This window comes from Astatotilapia calliptera, chromosome 9 (assembly GCF_964374335.1).
Source record: "Astatotilapia calliptera chromosome 9, fAstCal68.1, whole genome shotgun sequence".
In the NCBI taxonomy this organism is placed as follows: Eukaryota; Metazoa; Chordata; class Actinopteri; order Cichliformes; family Cichlidae; genus Astatotilapia; species Astatotilapia calliptera.
The window spans coordinates 30267366-30284062 of record NC_137430.1 but is presented as its reverse complement, the minus strand read 5'-3'; the positions used below and the strand labels follow the sequence as shown (position 1 = coordinate 30284062).

Here is a 16697-nt window from a genome sequence, read left to right as displayed (position 1 = left end):
TTCTCCTGGCTGAAGTTTGGTCCTTTTACAGCATCCTGCCATGCGATTACATTTGTTCCTGACCACCGAGAACACTCACGTTAACTTTTATCGAGTGGAAAAAAAAGTTAGCTTGTTTATATTATGCTAGCATAGCTGTGTCGCTAGCAGTCATGTAGCACATCATTATATACCAGCTAGCCCAACTTCAGTAACCCTACAAACGTCACTGCTGTTAAGTTTTCTGTCTTCATTTATGTTGGAAGTGATAACAGAGCTGTACATTTTAATTTGTTTCCAAAACCCCGCAGTCAGGACATGCTATATTGTATTTAGATAGAAGCTAGCGAGCTAACTCCCTAACTCCCTGCCATAACTATCCATAACCGGATAGTTATGGTCAGCGCTAGCAGTCCAAGTGCCGGAGCAGAGGAAGTTGCGGCATTTAAGCAGCCCTTTGCTGCCCAATCCAACCGGGCTAAAGCTATTACAAAAGACAAGAGGCCGTATTCCGTTGTGCAAAACAAGGGGTTTAAACTATGATGAACATGCTTGAGCCACGCTAATTCCCAACTACAAATGGGTGGACCTCCAGGGCAACGGCCCGTACTGCCCTATAGATTACATTAGATTAATGTAATCTATAGGGCAGTACGGGCCGTTCCCCCCTCCTCTGTCCCTGTTTCCCCTCCAGCGAGGAGTTAAACAGTTTGATGGCGTGTGGGACAAAGGACTTTTTAAGTCTGCTGGTCCTTGACTTTGGGAGAACCAACCTCTCACTGAACAGACTCCTATGGTTGTTTATGGCCGTGTACAGAGGATGCCCAGCATGGTCCATAATGTCCATATTGCACCTTAATTTGTTTTTATATAAGTGCGTGGAATGAGTCTTCAGTTGAATGTTTTTTAATAGGCAAAAATACTTGAATTTTTCTTTTTTTTTCTACTTTTGCTGATCCGAAAATTGATCCCATCCGTGACTTAAAACCATGATCCAATCCGAACCGTGAGATTTTTGATCACTGATGTAATTAATTAATAATCCGCTCAAAACGTTGTTTTCCATATTGTTAGTAAAAAATATTGTCAAGTAAGGGGGCACAATGTGGTTTAATTCTGCTAGGCCTGGTTGTTTTAGGATGTAAACTCAAACTGTACATAGTGTTTAGAAATTCGTTGGTCATTTTATGTTTGTTTGTTTTTTTATTCAACAGGTCAATATTAAAATCACCACAGATAAACATAAATTTTTGATTTGTTTTAGAGAATATTTCTTCTATGAAGTCATTAAATAGAGAAAGGTGTTCTATATATACAGCTAGTTTTTTCTAGATTTTTCTCTCTTTCCTTATAAATTTCAATTGTTATACCATCTAATGAATTATCAATCGCAGTTGTCATACTTTCCACCACCTTGTAATTTAGGTTTTTATCCACATGCACAGCTACTCCCCCTCCACTTTTGTTCCTTCTATTTACAAAATTCACATCAAATCCCACCAGTTCAAAGTCCAGTCCTTTCTCAGCATTGGTCCATGTTTCAGAAATGGCAATAATTCCAAATGGATTTGTCAACTCAATTAGATATTCCTTTATATTGTTGAAGTTGGCACACAGACTTCTGCTATTAAAATGGATTATTGATCATTTATTTTCCATGTTGATGGTGTGTTTAAACGGTTCATCAGTGAAGTAGCAGCAGTTATTGCTGATGTTATAGAAGAAATTATTTTCCGGGTCTATATCCTTTTCTAAGTCTAGAACATTATGGTCTGTGTATCGAAATGTTCTCAGTTCCAGATTATCATAAAGAGAATTCCAATGAGTTATATTGATATTGTTGCCAGATGCAGATGAAGCTCTTTTAGACTGTGCCATGTGTTGTGTTGTGTGTCACGTCACATGTGTATTCATACCTCCAGTGTAAGTTGAACCTCAGTATTTGTCCAGCTCCTCCATATTTCTGTTGACCAACACTTTGGCTTGTTCCGGTGTTCCATTGAGTTTAATGAATACTTTACAGTTGCTGGTCCATGTACTCTGAATTTTTCCCTGTTTCTTCAAGTAACGTGCTTTCCTGGCAATGTCCGCATTTCTTTTTATCAGATGTTCATTCATGAAGACATCGGCTCCTTTCAGTTTCTTTCCTTGTTTTAACAGTGCTGTTTTGTGTTTTCATTAACGCTGAGGCTGTAGATGCATCGGTAGCCATGTATCCATGCTAGCTCCACAATGCCATGGTTGTGCTCTCAACCAAACTCTGGTCATGTGACAATTACAAAGTTTACCTCATACAAACTTTACAGCACTTTACATATTTAACAACCCCATATTTTGTAATCACATTTTTTAGACATGTTTTTTAATTAATGTTAAACTTTTATCATCTTATCTTATAAATAAATGAACTAAATTAAGCATGAATCTATCACAGAAACATAAAATAATCAACTTTATTTTAACTGTCTCAGGGACAGTTACAACCACCTCGACCAGGTCCAGGATGGCTTTCTGCTGCAGTTTGACAGCAGAAATCTCCTCTGTCATAAACTCCAGCAGCTTCTTAATATCGTCGCCTTCCTCAGCTGACAGAACTTTTTTCGGGCCCATGCTGAGAGACGCTCTTCAAGCATCTTTGCTCCATCAAAGCCATCAGAGGCAGATTCCAGTGTAAGCGCTGTTCCCACATGAAAAACTGGACTGATCCACCTCCTGCTGTCAGACCTGCAGGGTTTAGGCCTGTGGTGTTCTCTTCTGTCTTATACTGAACACAAACTATTTTTTTGGACTGGCACAAATAATTTGTGTGCCTTCTTATTTGATGCAGCGAATAGTACCAGATAACTGTTGTTTCCAAAACATGTGCAGAATTTTTAGAAATGTACAATTTTGTATTTGCATTTCAAGTTATGAAAATGATTCTTCAAACATTTTTATGCGTTTCACAGTAAAAAATTGTAACTTTTTTCTACTCTGAGTTTGAATTTTTGCTTGAACTTAGATAACTTGTGCTAATATAGTATGCCGAAATGTAAAAAATAACTCAAATTTCAGATATTTGAGGTTGTGCTGAAAAGATTATACCAAACAAGGCAAGATAAACTGTTTTTATAATAATAATAATAATAATAATAATAATAATAATAATAATAATAATAATAATAATAATAATAATAATAATAATATTATTAATAATAATATTGTAGAGGTAAAATCAAAAGTAGTCAAAAATGGCAAATTATACTTGGACCCAGGAGGGTTTAGCAGTTACTTTGGTGTTCCTCCACAGAAATGTCAGAAGTAGTCTGAACTGCAAAAGAAGCACGTATTCTGGTTGCAGGAGGTGAGCTGGCTTCAAACAAATGATTTTCATGGCATATTCTCCACCACATCTCTGGGCGATCAAAGAGAAGAGGAAACTACATTACACTGCCAGTGGCGGACTCCCTCAGACATCGGTGCGTTGGTGGTTCTTTGTGTCTGGGGATGGGCGTCCAGGTACACACCGGCTCACTCCTTGGCGGCCGCTTATCGGGGCCTGGATCCTGGGGCTCGCTTGGGCCACTTCGGAGGTGGGGCTCGGTCACTCAGGCACAGCTGGCTGCCGGCGGAGCTCACGGGCGCGTCACTGCAACTCCCCCTGGCTTCTGCTCCGCGGCTGCTGAGTGAGCCCTCATCTGGGACTCTCCTCAGCTCTTTCTGGGACAGTGGCGCAGCTGCCCCTCTGTTGGTCTTCCTTGGTCTCTTGTGTTCTGGGGGCCTCTGGATGTCTGGAGTTTTGATCTCCTCCATACCTGCTTCATGCCCTGGAGGACGGGGCTGTGGCCCCCCCACACCCTCTAGCAGATCATTACATGAAGGAACCTTTTAAAAAAACAAGCGCGTCCATGCTCACAGGTGTACACACGGGTGATCACACCCACAAACTACACCCTTTTTGGCTTCTACCTCAAAGCACACTGTGTTCTGTTGATCTTATGTGCTGCACAATAATGTTTAACATTTAGTATTTACTGTCATATTCCCATATATCATTGTGATGTTGTTTATTCTATTACTCTTGTTCTCTTCTGCTTGTTTTCTTTTTTCTTTCTCAACAGGTGATCCAGATGATCGATATATGCATTTTCTTTTTCTTTTTTTTCTTGTTTTTTTTCCTGCCCATTGTGTTGGTTTTTGTTTTTTGCCCTTCTCCCCTGTCCCTCTTCTCAGCTGTTTCTCTTTCTTTCTCCCCTTCTTTCCCCCAGCCAAGTCTGTCCCGTATTCAGCAAGTGAAAATAAAATAAACAATAAAAGGTGAATCAAATGGACCATTATGGCAAGGCTGGGATGGTCAGTTTGGTAAAGTAAATCCGTTGGGCATCTTTCTTTGCCTTTAGACAATAATTCTGATGGCAAAAGAGCCAAACGGGACAGGAAAAAAAAAAGAAAAGAAAAAGGAAACTATATTACACTGTGAGAGGGCGACTGATCCAAAACATAAACACAAAACTGAAACTGGATCTTATTGTAAGGTTATCGGGCCTTATTCCAGTTTGAGGGTCGACGTGCCAGTTCACACTCCACACCAGTTGGTGGCGGTAAAGCACCATTTTGTTGTTTGACAACCGCCAATAAACAATGTAAAGAAGACGAAGCGCCTTCCGGGATGACGGAGCTATTTTTTAATCTAAAGCGAGTAAAAGGTTGAATTTGGATGATAAAACAAACTAAACCAACGTTTGGATCGATATCTGCATCGATCTGCCCACCCTTGTCTCCTGAATCGTAGCTGAGATCAGCGTGAATCACGTGGGTCTCTGCTCCCTGATCTGTTTCCTGTGTTTGGAAAGAGTTGCAGCTTCATCGCGGAGTTTCTCTCGGTTTGTGGGCTCATCTAAAGGTAAGCACCGAGCTAACTTTACTGTGAGTTCAGTTCATGTTGAGTTTAGCTCCTGAATGAGGTCTTCTGCTGCTCTCCTCGGTGTCTGTTCACAGTTTATTGTGAACACGTTGAGAGAAGAGTGAGAGAGTGTTTGGAGAAAAACACCAACTAATCATTAGCTCAACATGCTGGGAGAAGTTGGAGCAGAAAAGTCTTTTCATTGTCCCTGCAGCTGTTTTTCTGCCTGCACCAAACCTCTACAGCCTCATTTCTATTTGAAGTGATAACAGGAAATGGATGAGAGCGATCTGCTGCAGTATCAGGGTCACAGTCAAAGGAGCTTGCAAAGAAAAGCGTCTGGACTTCTTTAAGTTACTTGAAGACATTGCTGAAAATGTTGAAATGTATTCACTCACTTTTTATTATTATTTGTAAATATGTGTGCAAATGGTTGGTTTTTTTGTACTGTTTTCATCAATAAATCTCAGCAACAAAGGACATACACCCATGTGTGTTGATTTCTCCCTAAGATGGCAAACTGAAACACTCCAAGTTGGTGACTTTTGGAGATTTATTTCCCTGGATGATTGAGAATGCTTCAAGATGAAACACAAAAGGAAGTAAGTTCACAGCTTTTAGCAGCTCCCCCACCCCCTCAGTCACACACCCCCACTCCCCTCCCTCCAGAATTCCCAGGTAACAACCTAATATACATATGAATGACTAGCCAATTTAGCTTCCACTTGGCTGAAGCTAAAGCTTAGCTAAAAGCCTACCAGCCATTTGGCTGCTCTCCGGCTTTTAAAGGTTGAAAGGTAGAAGCCTGGCAGTGTTAAGTACATCTACCCTGTTGAACTTATTATGGGAAATAAATATTTAAATAAAAACAAGCTGCTGATTATTTCACATTTTACTTGTGAGCAACGGCACATTTAAATCTTACAAATATAGTTATTTGGCTTATATCGTGATAGATATCGTTATCGCCTGAAATGAAAAAAACATATCGTGATATGAAAAAATCTTATATCGCCCAGCTCTACCTTCAGGCTTAGAGGGAACCTGTTCTGCCCGGTGGTGTAGGGTCCTAATTACTCCAAGTTTGTGTTCCAGAGGGTGATGGGAGTCAAAGAGGAGGTACTGGTCCGTATGTGTGGGCTTCCGGTAAACTTCGATGTACTACGGACCAGTACCTCCTCTTTGACTCCCATCACCCTCTGGAACAGGAAGATGTTAACAAAAACTAATGAAACAGAGATGAAAGTAAACAGTGTTCATATTTGAAGCACAGAGAATAAAAATATATTGTGGTGGTTAATGTGCAGCTCCTGGTGATTTGGTGAAGTCGTGTTTTTAATCATGTGAATGTTGGGTTTTATTTTATCTACAGAAGTTTTTCCCACCTGTGATCGTTCAGATTGATTTGTTGGGTTGACTTGAATCATGTGAAGGTTTAAAGCTGCACTTCCCCCAAAAAGAATAAAGTATAATTGTGAAGAATGTAAAAATGTCTTCCTGTGTCAAACACAGCTGCAGTCAAAGCAGGAAGGAAAGCACTGAAACCACTGATCAAAGCTCATTAATCAAAGACCGCTGATCAATGGCCATGAGTACCATTCAGAGAGTTGGGGAGTCGCTGCAATCACAGCATTTGATCAGTGGTTGTTGATCAATGATCATGAGAATTTGCATATTAATGCTCAATAACTGACCTCCCAGCCCATTGTTCCTTCAGTGGTGCTCGTTTCAGTCATTATGCAAATGCACTGTTGAAGATTGGGGAAACCTGCAGTCGGCTGAGACTGAAGAAGTCACTTGGATGAGTGATGAAACGTTTCTCCCACAAAAAGCTACGTCCAGATGAACAGAATCAAAGTTTGGGGAATGGTGGAGTTTGGAGAGCGGCACCATGGGGGCTGGAGAGACTTGTGAAGTGGTGATCAGGTGTGGGCCTCTGTTATTATGAATGGTGGAGGTGGTGGGTGGAACTGGGGGGCTGAAGGAGTTGAAAGTGTGGGGTGGGGGAGTAACAGGTCTGTCCCTGTTTGTGGAAACCACAGGAGGAGCTGTTCAGGCTGTTGCTGGGTGTGAATTGTTGTTGGAGTCTTTAAACTTGTAGTTGCTGTTTTCCAGACTGAAGCAGAGTCGTTAGCTGAAAACTGGTTTTAGAGGTTCATTCAGGACACCTTCTCAGGCTCTTACAGCCTTACCTGTATCATAACAAAGTGTATAAACCCCAATCCACCTTTAACATGGTCCTTCTCCCAAACCTTCAAATAGGACTTTCTGGCCCTGTCATAGTAAAGGGCTGCTTAGAATATTAGAGCCAATGTCACAAAGTTCCTCCTGAAGTATAAGTGAGTGAGAGAGTTTCCTCACTTTGCAGCACAACACGTCTCACAAGATTTCTACAAGCAATCAGAGTGAAATTTGTACTTTGTGTTGTCAGATGAACATATGAGACACTTTGACTCTTCAGTGCAGTGTGGAGCCTAACAAAGATCTGTTTTGTGTCCCAGCTGATCAGCAGGAGGAGAAGAGTCTGACGGAGCAGCAGAGGAACATTTTCAGCCATCTGGACTCAGCTGAGTCACTACAGAGGAAACAATGAGCTCAACACAGGAGGTGAGGAAAGTATCACAGTTTCACCAAATAATCAGTCACGTCTAAAACTCTCATCCTCCCAACCTGTTATATGACTGTGTTGTATATTATGTTGTTTTTTAGAGACCACAGCACATGTTAAAATCAGGAAGGTTTATTCATCAACATTATTAATATTCAAATGGACATTTGTCAGAGTTTTACCCCTGATACTGCTGGATAAACAGAAACTCACTCAGGAACGAGGTCACACAGAGCTCAAGTTTTCACTCGCGAGGGGGAAGCAATTGTCTCCAACCCATTTCAACTTGCTTTCCCCCTGCAAGTTGTTTTTATTGGTTACACACATGAATATTCATAAAGCTTGTTGCTGTATTACCTATGAGAAACTACTATAACTGGTTATAAAGTGATTGGACTGTGCAAGTGTGATTATACATTGTGTCAGCATCATGAGCTTCAGTTTAAATGAATCTCTGCTACACTTGATGTAATCTAACTGTGACATGAGCACCACAGTCACTGTGCACCAGTCACACACTGTTCTTTACTTTAAATCCATCACAGTTCAGCAAACGAACCTGTTTATCCTGCACTAACCTGCAGACGATCTTCATGCAGTCTTTAAATAACACAGTTAATCTGCCTCAGATTGTTTTGCAGCATCTTTCACTATCCAAAAAAACACAATGTCACATGTACAGACCCAATATCTGATTTCAACACATGAGGACTTACATGTAAGCTTTAATCTCCAGTTGATCAAATCCCACTGAGCAGTCCTTCCCTTTAAATCTAACCTCTCTTCTTCCTCTCCTGTCCTGTGTGTCTTATCTTTCTCCATCTCTGAGTGAAGTTAGCTCTCTTTCTTTTCTCTCCCTGTGATGTACAGCAGCTGGACCTTTAGCCAGCAACACACTGTGAGACAAACTGCACACAAACAGTTTGTGTGTTTGCTGATGTTTGTTGATAGAAACGCTGCATTTGAAATTACCTGTTTGTTCAGGTGCTGTGCAAAAAAGAAAGAAGAACAACGTCTCACTTTAACTCCTGACTATGACGCACAGTTTTGCCTCTTTCATCTCTTTTTATGTTTCAAACCCTGGTGATTAGTACACGATCAGGATTGTCTTTCATGTGTTTCTTTTCCCGTTTCTCAAGTTGGTTTGATGTTTGATGCCTGCAGTGATGAAATAAACCCCTCACATGCCTTAAAAGTAACACATGTTTTGTAAATGTAAGGAGTACAAAATACAATTTTCTTTTTCTAATGTAGGGAGCAAAAGTAAAATATTTTCCTTCACTGAATCAACTTTTAAATGTTACATTGTAATTATTAATATTGAAAAATGACAAAATGATAGAAATATATAATAGGAAACATAAAAGTATAGACTTGGTAAACATTTATACTTTTCTGAGTGTGTTAGCATGCTAGCATTAATAACTGTGTACAGCAGGAGGGATGGGCATGATTTTAGTGTTTGAACAGTCATGAATTATTTTTAACAGCAGGTTGGATGTAATGTGTTAGAACTACCAGCAGGTGGGGATAAGAGACCTTTAAGGTGTTTGGTGCCACACTCCACCTTCAGGTTTAAAACTAGTGTTAATGGAGGGAGTTTGAAGGTTGAGTTTGTTCCACGACTGCATTTCACTCACTGCCTCTGTTTGTATCTCTGTCACTGCAGGACCAACATGGAGCGAGAAGTCAGCGCTCTCAGGAGGCCGACAAACCTCACAGAAGAAAGGGAGAGAAAAAACACACCTGTGACGAGTGTGGGATGGGTTTTATTTCCAAGTGTCACCTGAAACAGCATCAGGTCATCCACACTGGAGAGAGACTGTTCAGCTGTGACTTGTGTGGAAAGTCTTTTTCCTGGAAGGGTTCCCTAAAAAGACACCAACTCAGCCACAGTGGAGTTAAAGCGTACAGCTGTGATCAGTGTGGCACAGCTTTTACTCAAAGTGGCCACTTACAGAGGCATCTAGTTACCCACTCTGGAATTAAGGCATACAGCTGTGACTTTTGTGGAAAAACTTTCAGCCACATAGAGACCCGAAATACACACATACGCATTCACACCAGACATGTTGTGTACTGCTGTGAACAGTGTGGCAAACAGTTTATAACCAACAGGCAGTTACAACAACACATGTTGACCCACACTGAGGGACGACCTTATAAATGTGACCTGTGTGAGAAGACTTTTAAAGCTCCATGTTACCTGAGGCAACACCAACTGATCCACACCAGAAAGAGACTCTACAAGTGCAGTTACTGTGAGGTATGTATTTATATTGTTATCTTGTCATTTTAGCCTGACTGTTTGGAACAACTCTGCTCATTAAACTGTGTTAGCATGTTAGCAATTCTACTGCATGGAAAAGCAGCTCTGAGTGATTATTCAGATTTTCATTTCAGTTGTGAGTTTTGTTTACACGATCATGAAAAACTAAAAGTCCTGAAAATTAATATGATGGTGTTATTTAATGTTCAGGCAGTTTCCTGGTATATAATGATATTGTTATTATTTCAGCATAAAAGGCCTTTTGTTTACAGAGCCTGATTCCTCTGTCAGGAGCACATGTAATAAAATAAAACACAAATGAAAATAAGCACAAAACCAAAACATTCTGTAATCTTCTCTTATGGTTAACAAAGTTGTATCGTTACGTAATGGTATTGTAATATTGTAGCAGTAGTATCATTGCTTGTTTTTAACTTTAGTACTTTTAGACATTAGTGTTAAAATACTAATTTAATGTTATAATTGCAGTGTCATGGGGGTAGTAGTGTTTGTCTTGTGTCCCATTGAGCTGAGTGTTATAACTGCACAGTTACAGTGTTATTAATGCAGTATTAAATGAGTATTACTGCAGTTAGTAGTTTAGCACTGTGTTGGTACCCTGCAAATATTAGCATAGTAGTACTTTAGTGTAACTCAGATGTTACTGTAACATGAAATAAGTATTACTGTAGTATTATGATGGTAGTATTGTAGTTATTGCAGCCCAGTAAACTGAGTGTGTTAACTGAAACAGTCAAATGTAATTGGACGTCTGCAGAGATGCTCTTTCCTTCAGGTGACGTTCAGGATAAAAATGTTGAAGGACTGACTTACACTGTCTTTGTGTCTTTGTTTAGAAGCAGAGCGACACAGATGGATCCAGTTCTCAACCCTGTCATTACTGTGGTGGTGGGAAAGAGTTTGTCTGTGACCTTTGTGGAATAACTTTCAGTGATCAATACACCCTAAAAAGACATCAACGTAAACACACTGGAGACAAACTGAAATACTGCAAAGAATGTGGGAGAAGCTTCACCACATCACATCACTTAAAATGTCATGAACTGATTCACAGTGGGGTTAAAAAGCACCTCTGTGATCAGTGTGGGTCATCCTTCACCACTGCAGTCAACCTTAAAACACACAAACGAGTCCACACAGGAGAGAAACCATACAAGTGCAGACACTGTGACAAAAGCTTCTCACATTCAGGTACTCGTAACAATCATGAACATACACACATGGAAGGAAACTACAGCTGTGACCAGTGTGACAAGAGCTTCAGGAATCTCAGTTCATACTCCAAACACAAACGATCCCACGTTACTAATAAACTGTTTCACTGTTACCAATGTGCCAAAACATTCACCTCATTGTCTGCTCTGTGCAAACATCAGCGCGATCACTCAGGGCTGAAATCACTCCCATCACAGTGAATCTGAAGAGACAGAAAGATCCTCTTCTAGTTTGAGCGTCAGACTTTAAACCCTTGAGATCAGGCTCCACAGAGTTTAGATGTAAAAATCTGATGAGACAGCTGTGAATGAAAATGTTCCTCAAGTAACATTTTAACCCTCAGGGGTCAACGGCATGTCAAAATCACATGACCAATTTAAGAGCAACAAGATGCAGTAACCCAGGGTCTCCATTTCAACTGGAGTCGAAAGTGTGGACTTCAAACTATGTACCAGTTTTTAAATTGTGTTGACAGGCCATGTAAAACCAGATTCATGATAAAAATTTGGCATTTGGTTGTTTAGGAAGATGGGGAAGTTTCAGGAGTGACGCCAGTGAGATAGAGAGAGTGATCAAAAGAAAGAGAACAAGTTTTGAGATGTGAGACATTTGCTACGGTTACCGTGTTTGCAGTGTGTAGTTGGTGTGTAGTGTCGTCCAAAGGTTTGTTTTGTGTGTCAGAAGAATGAGGCAACTGCTGAATGCAAAAAAGCCACCAATGGCAGTGTTGTGGACTTTTTATGACATATATACCTGTATACACTGGACTTACACTGACATGTATACACTATTGTTACATTGAAATTGTTAAATGTTGTCATTGTTTTACTTAAATTTGCAAACCTTCTCTTAACCTGTGTGTTTAGAGACGAGAGTTAATTAAACTTACTGAGTGTGCACCTGGGACTCTTTCTCTCTGCTCATCTTTATTGACTCATGTTGTGTCCAGCGTTTCCAAAGTCTATCTGGTAAACAAACCTGGGCTGCGGGGGATGCACCTGGGATTGTTTTTTCTCACCTCAGTTTTTTCGCCTTCTGGCAGCTATGTTTTTTCTTCCTGTTCTTATGAGTCTAAATATTAAACCCTGTTCCAAGAATTCTACGCCGGTGCAGCCCCCTCTAGCTTCTGCTCGGTGGCTACTGGGTGACGCCTTGTCTGGGGATCCTCAGCTCTTCCCATGAGGGTGGCACGGATGCCCCTCCGGTGGTCCTCCTTGGGCTCTAGCACTCTGGGGCCTCTGGATGTCTGGGGCCTGGATCTCCTCCATGCCTGCTTCATGCCCTGGGGGACGGGGCTATGGCTCGCTACACCCTCTCAGACCATTACATGTGGAAACCATTTGAATACAAGCGCGCTGATCCACACAGGTGTGCACACGGGTGTTCACTGTTCATAGACTTAAATTACACCTTTCTTGGCTGCTACTTCAAAGCACATTGTGCGCTGTCTGTCCTGCGGGCTGCACAACAACATTGAATATTTAGTATTTACTGCTGTTTACACTTAGCTAGATTAATGCGATGGTGTTGTGTTTAGTATGTTGCTTTGGTTTTTTGTTTTTTTTGCTTGTTTTCTATTCTTCTACTCTCAACAGGTGATCCAGGAGATTTTTTTTCCCCTTTCTCACTGTCCCTCTCCCCTTCTGTTTTTCTTTTCCTTCCTCTTTCTTTCTCCCTTTCCTATCCCTCACTCATGTCTGTCCCGTCTGTAACATCTGAAAATAAAATATAATAAATAATAAAAACAAAGGTCGATCAAATGGACCAATACGGCAATGCCACGATGATCCATTTGGCAAAATGAATCCATTGGGTATCCTTGTTGGTCTTCAGACAACAATTCTGACGGCTAAAGAACTAAATGGGACAGGCCAAAAAAAAAAAAAGAATTCTACCTTTTTCCAGAGGATCTTTTTGAGTGCCTTGATTTTAACTGAATCCAAAAAAGCTGGATCTCCACATTGTTGAGGGAATAATAGAATAGAATTCAACTTTATTGTCACTGCACAAGTACAAGTCAACAAAATGCAGTTTGCATCCATCCAGAAGTGCTTTAGCGATGATATAGATATATTACAAATATATATTAGCAATAATGTAGATATATAAATATATTACAGAAATCGGTCTGTTATAGGTATGAGAGTACAAAATATGGGGCCATTTTGGGTATGTTATAATGTTCACGGTATGAAGGTATGTTATGAATATGCTATAACTATAGGTATGTACAGGCTGTAGTGGTGTACAAGCTGTGAACAGGATATAAATATGAGAACTATACAGAAATATGAACTATGCAAGTTATAAACAGTTGTAAAATTAAAATTATCGTATTATACAGAATGATTATTTATACAGAATTATACAGTAGTGCAGTTAAGATAAGTGAAATATGTGGATAATTTCTACAGAGGTTATATAAAGTGCTAGTGGTTGTGAGTGGTGGTTCAGTCCATGTTATTCTTGTGTGTATGAGAGTACAGTTGTCCATTGGTTTGTTTTTGTCCATTGTGTGTGTTTAGGTGGTTGTGTGTATTTTCAGTCCATGAGTTTAACGTGGGTCAGATGTCAGGAAGCAGAGTTCAGGAGTCAGGTGAATAAGGTTACCATGATGAGTCTGTGAAGGTTCTCAGTCATCCAGGTCTGTGATGGACCGAGCAGTGAAGGAAACTTAGGCACAGGTTAAAGTCCAAAAAAAAGATTTTTTATTTAACCCAAAAAACATAATTGGTTAACTCATGCAAAAAGAATCAAAATCTTGGGCCCATAAAAGAGGTCAAAATATCAAAACTCTACTCAAAGTTGACAACACAACTAATAACTCAAACAAACTGACCTAACTTAACGAGACAAAGGGGAAACTTAAATAGTGGCTGATCAGCCCACAAAAAACACAAGAAGGGGTAAAACACACAAAACCTAACTAAACCAAACATAATGAACTCCAATTCCCCCCCATGGTCCCGAGTTATGGCATGAACCAATTTGTAGTCTTCCTTTAAAGCTCGCTCCGCCCCTTTTCCACCTCTTGGCTCCTTAATCAAGGGACTGGAACAGCTGCAACTAAGGTAACTCAGAAAACAAAAAATTAATCATACATAACAGTGTAAACTAAAATGTGCGCACTTATTTTAGAATGCAGTGTTGTGTCTGTGAAGGTTCTCAGCCATCCAGGTCATCGTAGTCAAAGGAGCTTGCAAAGAAAAGCGTCTGGACTTCTTTAAGTTACTTGAAGACGTTTCACCTCTCATCCGAGAAGCTTCTTCAGTTCTAAGGTCAAATGGTGGAGAGTCCCAGATATAAACCTAGTGGGAGTAACCCCCCACAGAGGGACAAAAGGACCCCCTGATGATCCTCTAATTGCCTGAGCCAAGATGTGAAACTGGGTGTGGGTCACAATCAGCCGAGGTTTTGGGTGATTAGGTAGAGGATGTACATGTCAGTTCCCTGAATTGTTTGTTGTGGAAAATTTAACAATAACCCGCAACACACCCAGTGAGCTTGATTTGAAGTGGGTTTAATAAACACATTGCAATGTGGAGAGAGCATCCCAGTGAAACATCAGGACCACCTCTGAATTGTGGCCACCGTCCTTACATCTTATATACAGAGACACAGACAAAGAACATTCCACAAACTCTTACAAAGCGCATCTTTGGTCTCGTTCTCTTGGTGGCGCTGTCACTTGGTGTTCACTCGCTCTGCGGTAGAGTATCACTTCCTGTTCCTGCTCAAACACAGTGGTGTTTCTGAGTAGCTTATTTGCTTAGCGATTTAAATGAACAACTTTTACATACATTCTTTTTTCATAGTATAATCTTCACGTGCTTCATCCGAAGCACACTTTCTGTGTACTTACTACCTAATTTATAGCTAAAGTATTCACTCACTGTCTCTGTACTGTTTCGCTAGCTTAGCTTAGCTCGTAGCCGACTCATTAGCACCATGGCTACTTCACCTGTCCCTCCTGCACTTTCTTGCTCATTGTGTCAGATGTTTAGTTACTCCTCGGCCTCCTTTAGCAGTAATGATATCTGTAACAAATGTGGCATACAGTGGGGCAAAAAAGTATTTAGTCAGCCACCGATTGTGCAAGTTCCCCCACCTAAAATGATGACAGAGGTCAGTAATTTGCACCAGAGGTACACTTCAACTGTGAGAGACAGAATGTGAAAAAAAAAAAAATCCATGAATCCACATGGTAGGATTTGTTTCACAGAATCAGAAACGGGCATACAACTCCAAACAAACAAAATCAACCAAAAGCAAGTTTAAACAGATACATTTTTAACTGCTTTTTACAAGAAATGACTGAGTCCAGAGATCTCAAACGCAAAGGGAGCGAGTTCCAGAGTCTGGGGGCCACTGATACGAACGCTCTGTCACCTTTTGTTTTAAACTTGTATGCTGGACAACCAGCAAGCCCTGGTCACATATCCTCAGAGACCTGCTGCGATGATAAGGAAGAAGATCAAATTCAAATTCAAATTCAAATTTTATTTGTCACATACACAGTCGTACGCAGTACAATATGCAGTGAAATGCTTAGACAACTGCTCATGACCTAAAGAAAAAAAGACTATGAATAGGATAGGAAATAAATATGAAAATTAAAATGAAGGGTAAATTTAACTAGTAAGGAATAAAATAAAATATAAAAATTAAAACCCAAAATCCTACAGGGAGCACACTTAATTCAAACTGAAAGTCCAGTAAATATTCAGGAAATTTATGTTAAATTACACTTAAAATCTAAATTTACATGTGATATTATGTAAAATTAACACTGAATTGTAATTTTAAAGCAGAAAGTGCTACTGCTGTAAGTAAGCCTAACAGCTTCCAGATCACTTATATTTCTGGAAAGATGGCAAGAAGGGCATCACTGCTCATTTCTACAATCTCTCAAATGTTGGAATACAAGCCTTTGTCCCATAAAAATGTTTACTAAAACCTACAAATGAAGAGTTATCCTGGAAAAATTATTATAGATGTTTTAAGACCGTAAAACCTCTCACTACACACTTTATACACTTTTCTCAGACAGGCACGAACCTTTTCACACGTTTCTCTTTTGTTTAAACACTCTTAAAGTTCAAACCTTCATAGAAACATAAGTCCAGTATTACCAAATGAAACCATGCAAAACGTTTCGTCGGAATTGTTGTGTTGAGGAGAAAACTTACAAACATACAGTAGGCCACAGCACTTCAGGGTTACACTGCTCGCGATCGAAGATTTATATAAATTCGACAACCTAAACGCCTTTTGTACTGTACAGCAGCGGTCTCCAACCTTTTTTGCACCACGGACCGGTTTAATGTCAGAAAATATTTTCATGGACCGGCCTTTAAGATGTCGCGGATAAATACAACAAAATAAAATGATACAGACAAAGAAAAAAACTGTGGTATTTTGTAAATATAATAATAAACGCGCATTCACTGTGTAATTGTGTAACTTTATTAGCAGCGTACTCCTGAAACCAACAACGCTGAGAGTAACATCCTCCTCTCTGCTTTTTGATGCTCTCTAGTCGCTATGGTAACGCGTAAATAGTTCTTTCAAAATAAGACACATGACTACAACACGAGACCCAGGGGAAACCAACTTAACGATTAAAAACCCTGAAAACCATACACTTCCCACCCGAGCCTCAACTCTCGTGGCCCGGTACCAAATGAGCCCGGGTGTTGGGACCGCTGCTGTACAGGAGACAC

General features: G+C 40.2%; 1 protein-coding gene across 5 annotated transcripts; it reads left to right on the top strand.

The window, feature by feature from the left end:
* Positions 1 to 4598: 4598 nt before the first annotated feature.
* Positions 4599 to 11880, top strand: LOC113029479 (uncharacterized). Of its 5 annotated transcripts, none has more exons than XM_080306644.1 (5): positions 4599 to 4861; positions 5374 to 5463; positions 7363 to 7468; positions 9139 to 9735; positions 10596 to 11880. In XM_080306644.1, exons 3-5 carry the CDS (start codon positions 7451 to 7453, stop codon positions 11172 to 11174), a joined length of 1194 nt encoding a protein of 397 aa, XP_080162770.1. In that variant the 5' UTR covers positions 4599 to 4861; positions 5374 to 5463; positions 7363 to 7450; the 3' UTR covers positions 11175 to 11880. The 5 variants fall into 5 exon arrangements, with proteins under 5 accessions (XP_080162770.1, XP_080162773.1, XP_080162771.1 ...); XM_080306647.1 differs by having other exon boundaries at positions 4604 to 4861; positions 10599 to 11880; XM_080306645.1 differs by lacking the exon at positions 5374 to 5463 and having other exon boundaries at positions 4761 to 4861.
* Positions 11881 to 16697: the final 4817 nt, after the last annotated feature.